The sequence below is a fragment of the Numenius arquata genome, chromosome 8 (genome assembly GCF_964106895.1).
Source record: "Numenius arquata chromosome 8, bNumArq3.hap1.1, whole genome shotgun sequence".
In the NCBI taxonomy this organism is placed as follows: domain Eukaryota; kingdom Metazoa; phylum Chordata; class Aves; order Charadriiformes; family Scolopacidae; genus Numenius; species Numenius arquata.
The window spans coordinates 50,567,362-50,583,445 of record NC_133583.1 but is presented as its reverse complement, the minus strand read 5'-3'; the positions used below and the strand labels follow the sequence as shown (position 1 = coordinate 50,583,445).

The following is a 16,084-nucleotide window of genomic DNA, read 5'->3' as shown; positions in this document are numbered from 1 at the left end:
GTGTGCGTGTCTCCCAGCCTGGCACCAGCGGAGGAGGACAAGTGCAAACACTGCGGCCAGTGGGGTGGGAGGAGGTTATCTGGGGCCCGGCAGTGGAAAAACTCTCAGTGTGTGACTAAGGCATGATAGGACCAGGTGTGGGTCCAGGCAGGGCGAGTGAGCCAGGGAGTTATCGCTTCCCCGTGGGTTCAGGTGCCTGAAGCCAAATGTTTCCTAAGGGTGCGGTGACAGCCACAACCCCGTTATCACGGCGCCTGGCCCACCCCAAGTGGCGGGAACATGGGGGCAGGCTGCTGGACCTAACCTCCTTGGCAGGGATGGGACACTTCCCACCACCCCACTGGGAGGAGGGACACTAGCCCTGGGAGCATCCTTCAGCAGGGATGCTCCATCCCTGAGGACCCAAGCTCCCACCTTGTGTTGTGGCGAGGAAAGGTCTGTTAGCTCCTTCAAGCACCCCCAAATTGTCCGTCCCACCCCAAAGCACTCAGGCTACGTCCCCCCTCCAGCAACCATATCCTCTGCCCAGCTCAATGCTATCCCTGTGGACTGCAGCAACTCCAGGGTTGAGCCCCGGGAAAGGAGCCCTCCCAAACCTGAAACCCCCCTCCTCCCCAGGCCAGCTCTGTGGGACCTGTTGGATGCAGCACAGGGGATCCCCACAAGCTGGGTCACTCCCACAGGACAGAAACCCACCCGAGCTGCTCTTTTGCCCCCTCTCCAGCCATGAAACCCCCAGGGCCCTGCTCCTGCTGGCAGGTGACTGTAGGGAGCCAGGCCATGCTGCGGCCATGACTCACCCCTCTGCCGGGAGGTGTTTCTCCATACCTCTCTCCTTCCCTTCCCCGCTTGCCTCCTCGCTTCACCCCAAAGCCACAGGGTTGAGCTTTAAGGTTTGCAGGGGGGCTTAGGGACCTCCGCATCACCCACCACCACAGCTCTCAGGGGCCTTTTTGCCAGGAAGTGACCAAGGGGTGAAAGGAGGGCCAGGCTGACAGAAGGAGATATGTCCCAGAGCAGCGTCTGTGTGGCCCCAGTGTGAGCATGGTGTTCTGGGCACCACAGCATTGCCCTGCGAGCCAGCTTTCCCTCTGCACCGTCCCTGCAGCAGCCCAGTGTGTGATCCAGAACCCTGAGACCTGCCCCAGGCTGGGCCAGCCATGGACCCTGGGGTTGTATGTGGGTAAATCAGCCCTTCAGGAACCAGCGTGGCTTATCCAGAGCATCCCCCTCTCCTCCCGCACAGGACACACTGTTAGTGCCACATCTGCAAAGCAGAGTCCCACCTGGTTGACTGAAACATTTTGGGTCCCCGTGTGCCCCTGCCAGGCTGGGACAAAGCGCTTTCCAGATGACTGTGGGCACACAGACCACAGGCAGGGATTGTGCCCCAGCCCTGCCTTCCTCAGCACTGCCGAGAGTGTTTTCTTGCTGCCCTCATCACTTTGCAGGGCAGGTTTTGCTGGGGACAGGACCGGGCTCCCTCCTCCATTGGAGAGTGCATCTTTGCCCAGGCAATTGGAAGAGGGTGTTTTTTATTAACAACAAATTAACCATAATTGTCATTTCCACTACAGCCACTCCTTGCCCAGGCAAGGTTCCCAGCCATGCCGGTCTCTGCAACCGCCATGCCCCATCGTGTGCCCGAAGGAGCGCCTTGCCCCGGGCCCAGGGGAGCAAACCTGGAGTGGCTTTGCCCGGAGAAGGAGCCAAAGTACCTTCCCCTGCTCCCGCCTCCATGTAAGGCAGCGGCAGCAGAGCCGGACCTCGCTCCTGCCCTAGCGCAGCGATGATGAAAGGCGAGGAAGAACTGGTTTGTGCTCTGATCTCAGAGCTGAACCTCAAAACAGCCGCGGACCGTCACTCCGGCTCCCAGGATGCTTAGGGAGGACAGGACAGCAGAGCCAGCCTTTCCAGTGGGACAGGATGGTTGGAGAAATTCATCGTTCCCCTGGAAATAAAAATAATAATCATAATAAAAACACAAAGCCAGAGATTACTTATACGCATACAAACACACAGGCACGCACTCTCTCCCCATCTGGCTTTGCCAGCCTGACTCATCGCTAATTCAAACAGCCCACACCTTTCCCTCTCCCTCCATGTGACATTTTGAACAGGATTCCGGGGAAGAGGCAGCAGTTTTGCTCCAGCCACTCCACCAGTGTTGGACCGTCGAATTTGGGTAGCAAGGGTCCCAGGAGCGAGACACCCCTGGTATCCCATCACAGATCACTTGTGTCCCACCCCCACGCAGGTAGCTCTCAGAAAGTGGGGCAAGTGGAGGGTGGAGGCGGCTGTGGAAAGGACAAGTGATTGAGCCTGGTGGATCTGTGACACCTGTGGATGCAGTCCTATGGTCCCATACCCGGGCCTGCAGGCAGGATGCGACATCCCAGGCTGCTGCCACCCTGCCTGGAGACACCCACAGTTGTTGTACCTGCTCAGGGCAGACCCCAAGGCAGGGTGCTGGCCCCGGAACACTCAGCCTGACCCCAAAACACTAGCCACCCCTCGGGAAGGCATCAGTCCCGCTTTGACATTCCCATCTCTTTTTCCAGCTTGACTTTCCACAGCTGCAAGCAGGAAACCAGGAAGGAGCAGGATCAGCCCTGCCCAGCCCATGTTCACAGCACAGCTACATCCCATTTCCGCTTGCGGGGCGAGGAGCCCCAGGGCATCCCCCAGCGCTGGCCGGCCGCCTGGGGTTGCGGCAGCAAGCATGGGAGGAAGCCACCACCACCCTGGGCCAGGGCACCACACGGCCCATACAGCACGCTCCCTGCGCTGCCAGCATGGCGTCAGGTCCGGACATGTCCCAACCTTCAGAGGGATGCGTGCATCACAGGTAATCAGCCGTGGGAGGGAGGAGGGATGGAGCCAGACCTGCTTGCTGAGCTTGGGACCTGCCAGCACGCTCATGCTGAGTCACCACCTATTAACGCAGGGAAACCTCAGCACCTGAACCCCGCCAAGCTGCTGGGCCACCCCTGGGAGGACAGCAGAGACAGCACACAGGGCTGGGTGGCTGCCACCGACCTCCTGGTTATGACCACAAGGCTGATGCCACAGTGCTCCTGCTGCAGGGGACAGCGGGACGGAACCGCTCGGGAACAAGACGGGACCAGCAAGGCTCCCAGTACGGTTTCGGCTGCCGTTCCCCTTGGCAGTGACTCACCGCAGGACCAGTCACGCCATCCCGGTGCCGCAATTGCCCCATCTGCAGATTAGGGAAACTGAGGCAGGGGGAAGTGGGGTGACTCAAGAGCTGTTGCACAGGAGATGCTGCTCAGATGCCGAGGCTTGGGCGTTCCCCATCGATCCTCCGCAGCTAACTTAAGCAGAAATGAACATCGATGTAAATATTTACTGACAAGCGAGCCCAGCCTCACCCTCTCCTCTTAGAAGAAAGCTTTAAAGTAAACTCTCCTGGCTCTTTCATGTTTACATCTTGTTTATTTATTATACAGCAGATCACAATATTTCAACAGTTTGCATATAAAGAAAAGTAACATTTCGGAGTGCGAGAGACCTAACGTGCCCAAGCAGAGAAATGTTAATTAACAATATACACAGACGGGAACAGTGCACTTCCCAAAGCCGAGACTCATCTGTGTTCCCAGCTGGAAGAAAAAAATATATTAAAAAAACAGAAACATTATATATTACTGCTTTGTTTAATTTACAACTTGCTTTGCAGAAGCTGCACATAAAAAGACTCATTTTCTTTTGAGTTTTCTCTTTTTTTTTTTTTTTTATCCCTCTACGAAAGTTTCAAGTATAGCAGAGACCTGGGCATTCATAGCTGGACTCACTGTCCTTTACACACTAAGTTTTAAAAAGCAGCATGGGGAAGGCAGCTGCAGCAGTACCTGGTGTCATCCTGAGGGGAAGAACATGACAAATGAAAGCAGACGAGAGCCAGGAGAGCCATTTTAGGCTCCTGAGCAGAAAACTGTGGGAATGGCCAGGACGGGACTCCCGTCAGGGTCCCAAGCTGGCAATGGGAGCATCCCCGCTCCCTTTGCGGAGTGACACTGCACTGCCAACCCCTGCAAACCTTTACAGCCATGAGCCACAGTCAGGTCCCACCTTCGCCCCGTCCAGCCTGGGTCTTTGGGTCAGGAGGTTTGTTCCGATGGCCACAACCAAGAAGACTAGCAACACACTTCCCAGTGCTGCGACCCACACACCCAGTGGGCGCAGGTCTTTGGCTAAAGTCTGCCACCAGAGTCCCTGGAGCCAGGGGGGTGCCAAGATCAGGGGAGGAGGAAGGGTTTTAAGCTGATGCCAAATACAAGCCAGGAGCTCTGGGGACAGATCCTTGCCGCACCAGCCCCGTCACTCACCAGGCTGGGGGGGACGCTCCAGGCATGGGGAGCTGAGTGGTGGCACCCAAGCAGGGGCTAGAGACACTTCTTGCAGCTTTGCTCCCCATCTACACCCCAAAAGCAGCCCTTCCCCGCCACTCGGCTGGGCCCAGCTCTCACAGCAAGGGCAGGAGGAGAAAACTATTTATCAGCTACAAGCGGAGAGGGCTGGGCGGCCGGGCTGCTCCCCAGTGCCATCCCCGGCCCAACACTATTTACACTGTGAGCTGGCTCCAGGGACACCGAGTCCAGCCACAGCCTGCCGCTCACATGTGCCGCTTCATGTGGAGGGCAAGGTGGTCAGAGCGGGAGAAAGCCCGCTCGCAGAGGTGGCACTGGAAGGGCCGGTGCCCTGTGTGCTTGCGGTAGTGGCGGGTCAGCTCATCGGAGCGGGCAAATTTCCAGCCACAGCCTTCCCAGGTGCAGTGGTAGGGCTTCTCGCCTGTGGAGGAGAGGGGGTGTCAGTGGGCTTGGAGGTCCCCATCCTCCCTATGCCTTCATCCCTGCACTCCCCTGCCCAGCACTTCCACCTTTTCAGGGGAGACCCCTTCCCACTATCCTTAGGAGAAAGGACCCCCACTGCGTACTCGTCCCCTGCACACCTTTGCCTGACCCACCTTTCCTTTCATCCCCCATCTTCCTGCCCCTCCCCATGTGCTCCACTGTCCCATGTGCCCTGCATGGGGCTCATCCTCTGGGTGCTCCTGCCCCATAGCAGCATCCCTCCATGTAGCCCTGCCCCACTTCAAACTGTGGGTGCTCCCCCCACCCATCCCTGCTGTGGGGCAGCACCATGTGCCTCATCCCAGCTCTGCCAGAGGGTCTGACCATACACCCCCAGTCTACATCCATCCCTCCCCCTTGCCTCCATTTGCCCACGGCCCAGCTGGGGGGGGGCTTCTCCACGTGCCCCCAGGTCCTGCCTCTTCTACCCCTGGGCCCTAAGGGGCAGTGTCACAGCGATGAACTCACTGTGTGAGTTAGTCCCCGTGTGCCCCTTCCCGGCACCACAACGGGGGTCCTTCTGAACACTCCCGGGGACACCCCAACTTGCACCCTGCCCCACGCAGGATCCCTCCGTGTAGCCCCCTGCCGGCCACAGGGTCTCTCTGGGTGTCCCCACCCGGCCTCACCACGGGGACCCTCCGTGCACTCCCGGACTCACCGCGGGGGTCTTATCCATTCGCCCTCAGTGTCACCTCCCTCGGAGCCCCTCCACACCCCCGGGAACCACGCCAGAGCTGGCTCGCGGGTCTCACTGGGCGCCCCGGTCCCCCCAACTCAGGACCCTTTCCGAACGCCCCCCGCGTGGCCGCCGCCTCCGCCCCCCCGCCCCCCCACCTCGCCCCAGCGTGCCCTTACCCGTGTGGGTCCGCATGTGCGCCTTGAGGTGGGAGCTCTTGGTGTAGGTCTTGCCGCAGCCCGGGTATTCACAGTTGTGCGTGGCCGTCCGCTTACGCGCCCACGAACGGCGGCCGCGCTTGGGCTTGCAGTCCTCGGGGGGGGCTCCGGCCGGGAAGTACTCCAGCACCGGGGAGTTGGGCGGCGTGACCAGCAGCCCGGGCAACCCCGCCGGCCCCGGCCCCTTCAGGGGCTCCCTGAAAACACTGAAGTGTCCATGAAACTGCGGCGGCGGCTGGGGGGCGAAGTGGGGCGCGTAGCGGTGCGGGGCCACGGCGTAGTGGGGCGGCAGGTCGGCCAGGAGATGGGGGTCGGCGCCGGGCAGCGGCTCCTCGGGGGGACCCAGGCGGCCGTGGGCGAAGCCCGGGTAGGGCAGCGGCGGCCCCGGCACCGGTCCCGGCGCTACGCGTGGCTTGTGCTCGCCACCACCCGGCCCCAGGTACTCGGCGGCGGGCAGCCCCAGCATGCAGGCGCGCTCCTCCGGTTGCTCTTTCTTGATGCGGGGCCCGAAGGGCTGCGCGGGGTCCAGGGGCAGCGGGCGGGCCAGAGCCGGGTGGAGGGGCGGGTGGTGATGGGGGTGGTGGTGAGAGGGTCCTCCGGGCACCCGCAGCTCCGTGTACTCCCTCCGTTGCAGGTCGCAGTGGCCGGGCAGGTCCGGGGTGAGCAGCTCGGCCACGTAGCTGTGGCCCTGGCCCTCGGGATAAGGCGCCGGGTACTTGCCCGGGGTGGAGTAGGAGCCGTCGCTGTCGTAGGTGGTGCCGCAGCTCTCGGGGGTCTCGGGCAGGGGATAGTTGGGGCCGGGGCCGGCTGGCCCCTGCCCGCCGCTGCTGGTGTGCGCCAGGATGAAGTCCAAGTCCACGAACTTGCCCAAGTCGTCCTCTTCCCGCTTGACGGCGGCGGCAGCGGCGCCGTCCTGCTGCAGCATCCTCTGTGGGGAAAAGGGGTGTCAGGACCGGCGGGGCGACGGCTGCGGCAGCGCCCGCCGCCCGGGCACCGCGGTCCGCGTCTCCCGCTCGGGGCGGCGGCTCCCCCCAACCCGTCCGACGGGTCGGCACCGCTCCGGCTACACCGCCCCCGGGGCGCCCTCCGACAGCAGGAGGAAGGCCGCCCCCACCAGCCGGGCTGAGCCCCATCCCGGAACGCTCTGGCCAGTAACCCCCCACGCCACCACCACCACCCTTGCCGCCCCCTCCCCGGTGCTTACATGGAGCATGTCGGCGGGCCGCTCCTCCAGCGGCATGAGGTCGGCGAAAGTGGAGATGGAGGGCAGAGTGCTATCGTCCACGGCCGCCGCCATGGCAGGCCGGGCCGAGGGGAACCGGGGCGGGCTGGGGGAGCGCGGTGCGCGGAGCCCAGCACCGCTCCGCTCCCCGCGGCGGCGGCAGCGCAGCTCTGCGCCGCCCCGCGCCCCTAAGCTGTTAACAGCATGGCTGCGCCCCGATTGGCCCATCGGACATTGATATTCACCGCCGCCTCCTCCCATTGGCTCGCCTCTCCTCCGGACCACGCCCCCCTCGCGTCGGGCAGTCCCGGCGGGCGGAGGCGGCCGGCCGCCCCTGCCCCGACGGCCGCGACGGGACAGCGTGGCGGGGGGTCCCCGCGTCCCGCCCCACGCTGCCAGCCTGGGTCCACCCGCGCCGTGCCCCCACGGCGGGAGACCCTGCCACCCCGGGCGGTGTGGATCGCAAAGCCCGGCCTCCCTCCTGCCCGTCCCCACCATGTGAGGCGGGCAGCGGTGCCTTGAAGCCTCGCCCCACGCTGCGAGCGGGGAGGTAGAAGGGGCTGTAGATCGCTGAGCCAGGGTCCCCCCGGCACCCCGCCACGAGTGGGGCTGGGGCAATGGCCGTGTTGCACGCCAGCGTGTGTGGACACGAGCAAGAAGGTCTGGTGTGGGGTTACAACTGAGAGCATGCTGGCCAGTGAGCTGGGCACAGCACTCGCCATGGGGGATACCGAGCCCACCAGTGAGCAAAGGTGGTGTCGCAATGGGTGCTTGTGCCAGCCGGGGAGCTGGGCCGGGGTGGCTGAGACCCACTGCCCCCACACCACTCACTTCATGTGACAGAGCCTGTGAGGCCATGTGCCCCCACGCCGGTGCTGTCGGTGAGGCAATCAGCAGCCCAGAGCGCAGCAGCTCCCATCTGGTCGAGCACAGGGTGCGTGTGCGAACCGAGATAACTGCCCAGCAGACCCTGCTGGGGGGCTGGCACCCTGCCTGCATCACCTCATCTCGTCCCACAGCCCCTGTGGGACGTTTGTCTGCCCTGCCTGGGGACCGGTGCCACAGCCGAACCTCTGACCGCTCTGCCACAGGGGGCACGGGGCCAGCTGGCCAACTTTATTTGTCCCATAGAGCCCCCAGGACAGTGCTGTCCTCCTGAGGGCTTCCCATGGCAGGGGACGTGAGGGGATCAGAATGTCCCACCTCATGGGTCACACCTAAGTACCCCACTCCATGCCAGCATGTCAGGATGTGGCATAGAGACCCGGAGGCACTGGGCAGGCCTCCCCGGGGGCTCTTTGCCACCCTGTCCGGCTCACAGCGAGACCTTCTCCGCTTGGCCCCTGTCCAGCCAGTACCAGGAATGGCCCTGCTACTGTTGCGCTTGTCAAGAAGCAATGGCCCTTATCTCCTGGAGCCTGTCTCCCTGCTTTCTGGGGCTTTCCATCCCCAGATACCTTTCTAAGAACTGTGGCTGCTGCCTGCGCTATTCAGAAGAGAGGAGTCGATTTAAAAAAAAACAAATATAAACACCAAAGGTGAGGTGCGCGCACACACACGCACACGCTGCTTCTGGATCCAAAGCTACCCTACCAGTTGCTTTCATCACCGTGCTTTAATTATAAGGGTGGAGCAGTGCAATAAATTATTTCAGTAATCCAGTGGAACAACAACGATTCAGATCTTCCCCCTTTTACCAGGAATCCCTGCCCTGGTTTCCAGAGCACACACTGGGTCGCTGCCTGGGCCCCGCGTACCCGGCTGCCGGCGAGGGAGCGGGTTTATTAATGCCACCCAGAGGGTTGAAACACACCGGCTGCGAAGTCCTTCCTCGGAAAAAGTCACCTCCTGAGTGACAAAAAAGCATGTGGGCATCACTTGAAATCCCTTTTAGCCTGGCCCCAGAGTAGCTTGTTTAAGTCACCGGTGAATCCCATTATCTTGTTTCTTGGCCAAATAATAATTAATAGCAAGGCAGTTCCTGCCCCAGACTTTTATAGATAAGTGAGAGCAGATGCCACAGGAGACAAGCACTAATTCCACTTGGTTTTCCCCTTTTTCAGGCAGTTTTGGCATCCACACCCGTGCAGCGCTGGCTTATTTAAAAAAAGGCATCGCCAGCGGATCAGGTTCATATTTACAGCCAGTATTTCTTGCAAATGTGGGATATTGCCCCGGAAACTCTTCTTGCTGATGCTGTGGTGGGAGGGCCAGCACGGAGGGGAGCGGCACCATGCCAGGCACCGCACTAACACAAGCGCTGCCAGCGCTGACTGTGCACAGAGCCAGGGAGGGCAGCACAGGAGAGATTTGCCTGCTGTGAGCTGCAGGGTGGGCATGGGGGTCCCCGCCGCTGTCCTGCCAGTCCCTCAGCCACGGGAGCCTCCTCCAAGCCAAGAGTGGGGCGAGGAGGAGCAGCCGGTGTGTGCACAGCCCACTGTTGACAGAAGGCCATTTAGGAAACGTGGATTATCTCCCGCGCCACTACAGCAGGCTGTAAAGTTGCTGGCATCTCAGGAGATCAAACGGCGGCCCGGCAGGAGAGCAAACAGAGGGTGGGAAGGGCTGCCTGTTCAGGCGATGGCCAAAGCAGAAAGGGTTAATTGTTATCCCTGCTCTTGGCACATCTGGCAGCGAAGAAGGCATGCTGGAGGAGCGTGTGATGCCCAGTATGGTCTGACAGAGGTGGCTGCGTCAAGCCAGGAGCATTGGCAGCCCTGCCAACACTGCCACGGCACCGTGGCACCCTCCCCATGGCACGCAGCACCCTGAGGCGGGCAGAGGGGTGATGCCCCGTAGCACTGCTGGAGGTGGCATCAGTGCCTAGGTTGCCCGGAAGGACCCTCAATAGACCCAGGGGAGTTCTCTACCCCACAAAACACCAGGGACTGAAGACGCCCACATTGCGCATTGTCCCCATGTGTCCTCCCTGCCCTGTGCTCCATCAGCTGTAGCTGGGTGCCTGGAGGGAACCTGGAGAGTCACCTTTGGGGCATCTCCAGTACGCCCTCTCCAACAGGAACTGCAGAGCCCCTCCGACACGCGTCATGGTGTCATAGCACAAAGAGCTTCTGCTTTGGTGGGAGGCAAAACTCGAGCCCCAAAAGCTGTGCAGGGGACCCCATGGGGAGGTGCAGTGGGGACCCACACAGCAGGACACCCTGTGCTGCTGTGACATTCCAGGGTTATGTCCCTGAGAGCAGAAAGCGGATCTTTCTGGGTTTTACTCTCTGTCCTCCCCTCTGAATGGGATGAGCCTGCCTGGAGAAGGGTCCAGGACCCCCCAGACCTGCCTGCACCCCACCAAGACCCCTTCCCCTCCTGAAAAGAAAAGAGGAACCGAAAATGAAATTAAAGCATAATTCAATCCGGAGCGGGTCCAGAGTAAAGTCATCTGCTCTTATCGTGTGCTGGCAGGCTCTTCCCGCTCTGCAACAAACACAATGTTATCAGGGCACAGAGGGCAGATTCGTTTGCACCGGCCGAGCAAGCTGCTGTGTCCGCCCTGCCTGCCCCGGGCCTGGGGAGCACCGGGATGCACGGCCAAGGACCGGGGCTGGGGGGGCTGGGGGAGGCAGGCAGCACCCCATCAGCACTGGCAGGGAACTCAGCCCTGGGATGGGGTGCTCTCCTGAGGGCCACATCCAAGCTTTCCACGCAGCTCTCCAGCCAGGAGAGCCAGGTCAGGTCCCTCCCGGTGAATGTCACTGTGGAGTTAACATTGTGGAGGGACATGGCTGTGGAGAGACAGGGCTTGGGGCTGATGTCGTTGCCTATGGGCACGTACATGGCCCCATTCTCACAGCTGCCCATGAGAGGTTGCTGAGCAGGCAGAGCTGGGCACCCTGACCCCCAGCACGGTGGCATGGTGGCACGGTAGCACCCCCCAGACCCTGCACGCGCTCCCAACCCCACTGCGACGCCTGGCCCGCATCCTGCTTTGATCTCTGCCTGCTGCCTGGCTGTGCCCCGGCGGCTGCAGGGCCAGCGCAGCCCTCTCCGTCCTTCTTTATATACCCCTGTTATTTTTAACTCTGCCTACGCAAATCCCGAATCCGGAATGAGCAGCGGCCGGGGGCCAAGGGGAAATGGACATGGTGCAAATTTCCTGCCCTTTTTACCTCTCTTCCTCTATAACATACAGCAACGTTTTTCCTCCACTGCTTAACTTTCACTGGTACAGGAAAGCTGAAAGCATCAGGCTCTGCACAGAGCCACAGGGTCCAGCACCGTGATGGATGGGGTATCCCCCTCCTCGGAGGGGACATTGCACCCGCCGCAGTCCCAAGAGATGCCCTAACCCGTAACGCATGCCGCAGCATCCATTGGCAGTGCGACGTGCTCGAGGCGTCCAGCCAGCCCTCGCAGCAATGGCCTCACGTGCAAACACGTGCACTCATGTGCCAGCCCAGGCTCATGTACCAGCCCAGGGCCACATCTTGCACCCTGGCCCGGTGAGCCACCCCGGACTCGGCCACAGCAGCCAGGTCTAGACCGTGGCCATGAGAGCTGTTCGCTTTGGCTGCCACCTACAACAGTGCTGGAGAAGACCTGTGCCACCCCAGCAGCTCCAGAGGTAAAAGGAGGAATTGCTGTTTTTTGGTTCCTTGTGAGCAACAGGGAAGGCCAGGAGGAATGCGGGATATTTTGCCCAACATCTCTGGTTTAATCTTTAAAAAGAAAAAGCCCCAACATACTGTGCCAACAGGTTGCACAGGGAGTTTTGCAGTGGGCACCATGGTATGGCTGCACAGCACAGGGGACATGCACGTTAGAGCCCTTCTCTTGTGCCTTGGGGATGAATAGCTGTGCATCATGTACAAGCAATTCGACTACAAATGTTTCAAATAATACACATAAAAATCTCCACCACTCTTTTTCAAGCAACCTCCATCCTTCCTCCCTGGACTTACTCAAAGATATTTGGCGTGAACCTGGACTCTCACCTGGGGGGGAAAGCCTCCCTTGCCTGTCCACAGAGGCAGGGAAAGTATGGGCATCGAGGCCAGCACCAGTCAGCCCTGTTCCACACAGGTCCACGCTGTTTCCCAGCCTGGAGAAAGTCCAGCTGACCCTGGAGGCTGAGCACTGGTGTGGTTGCAGTACGCAGGGCACTGCCGCCCCGGCAGGGAACAAGTTTCCGATGGGAGCTGTGGCACGGGGCTGAGCGAACGGGCTGCGCCATGAGTCACTGGCACCCATGGGGACACAGCCCTGGTGTGAAGCAGCGGGAGACACCCCCGGGGACAGCAGGACAAGCAGGGAGCCAGGGGGATGTCCTGCCCTGCATGGAAGCCTTTTTCCAGGACATCTGATTTTGTTAGCCCTCCCATGCAGCTACCTGCCCGCAGCCACCTCAGGGTGTGTGTAAATCACACACCGTAGAACGTTGCATGGAAAAGCCACCCCACTGCCATCCCACGCCACTGGGACACGCGCTGCACCAAGGTCACCCACCCCAGCGCAGGATGGAGTGCCACACACAGCCCCGGCTAGCAGCCAGCCACAGGCAGGTGCCACGGAGCAGTTGCACATACACAGCCCACGAAAGCACATCCTCCCGCCTGTGACACGCGTGGCAGTGTCCGGCAGGAGCAGCGGCTGCCCCACGTCGGGACCAAACCCCTTTGCACCGGCGTTACATAAAGCTGCTTCATTCTGCTCCAGGAAGTGGCGTTTAATTACCCAGCCTCTCTGGTAGTAAATAGGTTTGCAACACGTTACAAAAGGTTGTATTTTTTTTAATTATTTTTTTTTTCCCCAACCCTGCTCATGGGCTGCCGCCGGTGAGCTCATCCCCTGGGAATACCGGCTCCAAAATAGATTCGCTCCCTTGTTGGAAATAATCAAATGGGAATCCAAGCTGGCCGAGCCCAAGCCCAATTCCTCCCTTTGTTCTGGGGCTCTGGCAGTGAAGGGGTTCGGAGCGGGGCGACAGGAACTTGCCTTCTCTTTAATTGACCTCTGATGATGAAACAATCAACCAAACAATTTAGAAATATGCATCCAGTGAGATCATCGGGAAAACTTCTCCGGGAAGGAGTCTGGTGAAAGGAAGGTGGTGGTAATCCACCTGCTCCAACCGCCTCGGCAGGCTTCGCTGTGTGGCACAGCACAGCCACCCAGCACCCCTTGGGCCACCTCACTTCATGCTGGCAGCTGCCTCACCAGCGCCAACACCGGGGAAGAGGGCAGTGGGACTTGCCCCAGCGATGTGAGCTGAGCAGGGACTCTGCTTCCCATCCACCATGGTGCCAGCACCACTGGCAGGGTCACCATGTCACCAAGCCCATCCCAGATGCTCCCTGGTCCCAAAGGCAGGGGGGTAGCCAGAGACACTTGGTCCCATTCCAACCCAAAGAGACACCTATTCCCCTTCCAACCCAAATCATTCTATGATTCAATGGCATACCTGTCCTCCTCACTTCCAGTCCCAGCCCATCAGTAGCTGCACCAAGTGGCAGCACTGCCCATGTCCATCCCCAGCTGCCCCGGCCCCACTATGAGTGCTGCCACCCCAGCGGGCATTTCTAGGGCAGGACCTGCTATTTCAGGGTGCTGCAGAGGGAAAACCCTCCTGGCCCCACGAGGGCTACCTCCTTGGGGATTTCAATCCCTGGCACCCTTTCCCCAGCTTTTCACAGCCTGGCAGGAGGGCAGCCACCCGGGAAGGGCTGGCACGGCTCCCCAGCCCTGGCTATGCCGGCAGGGCTGCCCTGGCTTCCCCAGCCAGGGTGAGAGAAGGCTCTGGCTTGGCTTGCGGCAGGGGCTAATTTTGGCCCAAAGGGTTTCCCTTCAGCAGACTCGGCCGCCAACGTGGTTTTGAAGACAATCTTAGCCGGAGTCTTCCTTCCTCAGCTGCCAGCGACCCGGAGCCGGGCTGCTGTGTTTGTGTTGTGTGTGCATGTGTGTGTGTATCTCCAAACCGCAACAAATATTTCGTATTCGTTTTCTTTCTTTCCTTTTTTTTTTTTTTTCCCCTCCGAGCCCTTGGCTGTGGTATTTAAATAGTAGGTGTGGTCCCGGCGCTGCATGCCAAAACCAACACCAGCTCCGGAGCAGATAATCCTACGAGCAAACGCAGCAGCGAAACCACACCGAGCTGCTGGGAGAGCTGTGCCAGGACGGGCAGTGTTGCCGGCTATGGCCACGGCACGGCCCCACAGGCAGGCGGCAAGTGAGCACAGTGGCCACGTGGCTCCCCGGCCCCTTACACGAAGTCTTGGGCACAGGGGCTGGGGCAGAGGGAGGAGGTGGCGGAGGGAGCGTGTCCGGCTGCAGGGTCACACGCTGGCTGCTTGCTTGTGTGCAGCCAGGAGCTGTTTGGGATGGACCCAGATGGTCTTCAGTTTTTTTCTTTTATAAATCAAGACAAAACATTTTGCTTAATTGTCTGTTTTCCATGTTACAAACAATCAACAGGATTTTTTATTTAAAATGCTACTTTTCTCCCCCAAGAAGTAGAGTGCGAGCAAGTGGGAGAAGTCCCTCTGGTGTTTTAAGAGCAGCTTGCAAAGAAACTTTCTTACACCCTGATGTTTTTCTCATCCAAGTTGAAAGCCCTGAAATACGGTGAACGTCATGTATTTCAGCATGAGTCATTCGGAGAGAACCGGCTGCTTCACCTACCCCAGTGCTGCTGGCAGTGCCAGATAGGAACAGCGGGGACAGAGGGAACCTCTGGGTGCTCTTGGTCCAAGGATGGACAAAGGCAAATCCAGGCGGGCAAGAGAGAGAGGAAGACTGATCACAGCAGATCCAAAGCCTGAATCCTGCCCTACTGTTCGCTGGGGCTGCATCCATTTCTGCGGATGAAGAGGGGTTGCCTTGGAACATCCGTCTAGCTTTGAAGCTTTGTGGCATGAGCATAATCCCCAGGAAGCTTGCAAGCTCATCTGCAGGTGTGTGGCACTGGTGGTGCTAAAGCTGGTGCCACAGCACCCCTGCTCCAGCAGAGCCTGTGCCTGGCTGTTGGTGTTTCCCAGGGCAGCACCCACATCTGAAAAGGTGGAGGAAGACCCTTATCACAGACTTCGATCCCCGCACTTCCTATGGGGCTGGCAGGGCAGCAGGTTCCTTGAAGGGTAGGCTCTCACCAGGTTTTGCTCCCAAGGGGGCCCAGTTGCCATTTCCAAGTGGTGGGATAATGCCTGGGGGAGGGATTATGAGGAAGCCCTGGCTTTCCCAGCCGCAGCGTGCACACTCCACACGTCCTGGGTGGTCCTGATGTAGCAACGCTGCTTTGCTCCTGCCATAAGCAGGTGCCCTGCGGGAAGCAGGCAGAACAAGTACTGCCATCCCCTCCCCACAGACCCCACTGCCCTGGGGTGAAGGGCCCCTGGGACCCCCAGCCGCTGTGGGCAATGTCAGGAGATGGGAATGTTCCTCTCCACCTGCTCCAGGGCACCGTGCTGCCAGGGCTGAGCCCAGCAGCCTGCCCAGAGGATGCCTGGGGAGAAGTGTCTCCCGGCCGGACAGTCCCCAGGGGTGGCCACAGGCTTCTTGTCCCCAGGCTGGGCTGGTGCGCAGCCACAGCGGGGTGTGTGGCAGGAGCAGCCTGGGTATCCCTCCCTGCCTCCCGGCCCCGCAGCGGCTGTGGCGCTGGATCAGAGCCGGCCCAGCGTGCAGAGCTTCACCAGCAGCACAAGGTGCACAGCGGGGCCGGGATCCACCCAGCCCGTGGCAGAGTAGGAGGGTCCTTGGCAGACAAGGTGCTATTTTAAAATCCACAGCCGAGCCGGCTCCCTGCCCGACCTCGGCGCGTGTTCGAGCTATAGGCAAACAGCCCCAAGCCCAAACCCAACATCTAGCGGCCTCCATTTTCCCCAGCTCCATCTTTCCCGCTGCACCTCAGTCCCGTTCCCCCGCCACCTCCCACGTGTCGGCGAGGGGCTCGGTGCAGCCGTGGCGTCCCATGGCTCCCCAAGGACCACTCAGCCCTGCTGGCACGTGTCCCAGTGCGGAAAGGAAAATAAGGTTCGGATGTCACCTCCCCAGTCAGGAGAGGAAAAATCTTTCCAACAAAACACGTTTTTAATTCCTCACCGAGCATAGCCAGTGTTGGAGTCCCCAGCCCCTCAGATTCCTGGCC

The 16,084-nt window shown here is 60.3% G+C and overlaps 1 protein-coding gene across 1 annotated transcript; it reads right to left on the bottom strand.

Annotated features, from left to right (window-relative positions):
- Window positions 1-3,446: 3,446 nt before the first annotated feature.
- Window positions 3,447-7,068, bottom strand: LOC141467735 (uncharacterized). The gene is made up of 3 exons (XM_074152396.1): window positions 6,976-7,068; window positions 5,733-6,699; window positions 3,447-4,812 (listed from the first exon to the last, which is right to left on the bottom strand). The coding sequence occupies exons 1-3, from the start codon at window positions 7,066-7,068 to the stop codon at window positions 4,637-4,639; spliced, it is 1,236 nt and encodes a 411-aa protein (XP_074008497.1). The 3' UTR covers window positions 3,447-4,636.
- Between the last annotated feature and the right edge of the window lie 9,016 nt (window positions 7,069-16,084).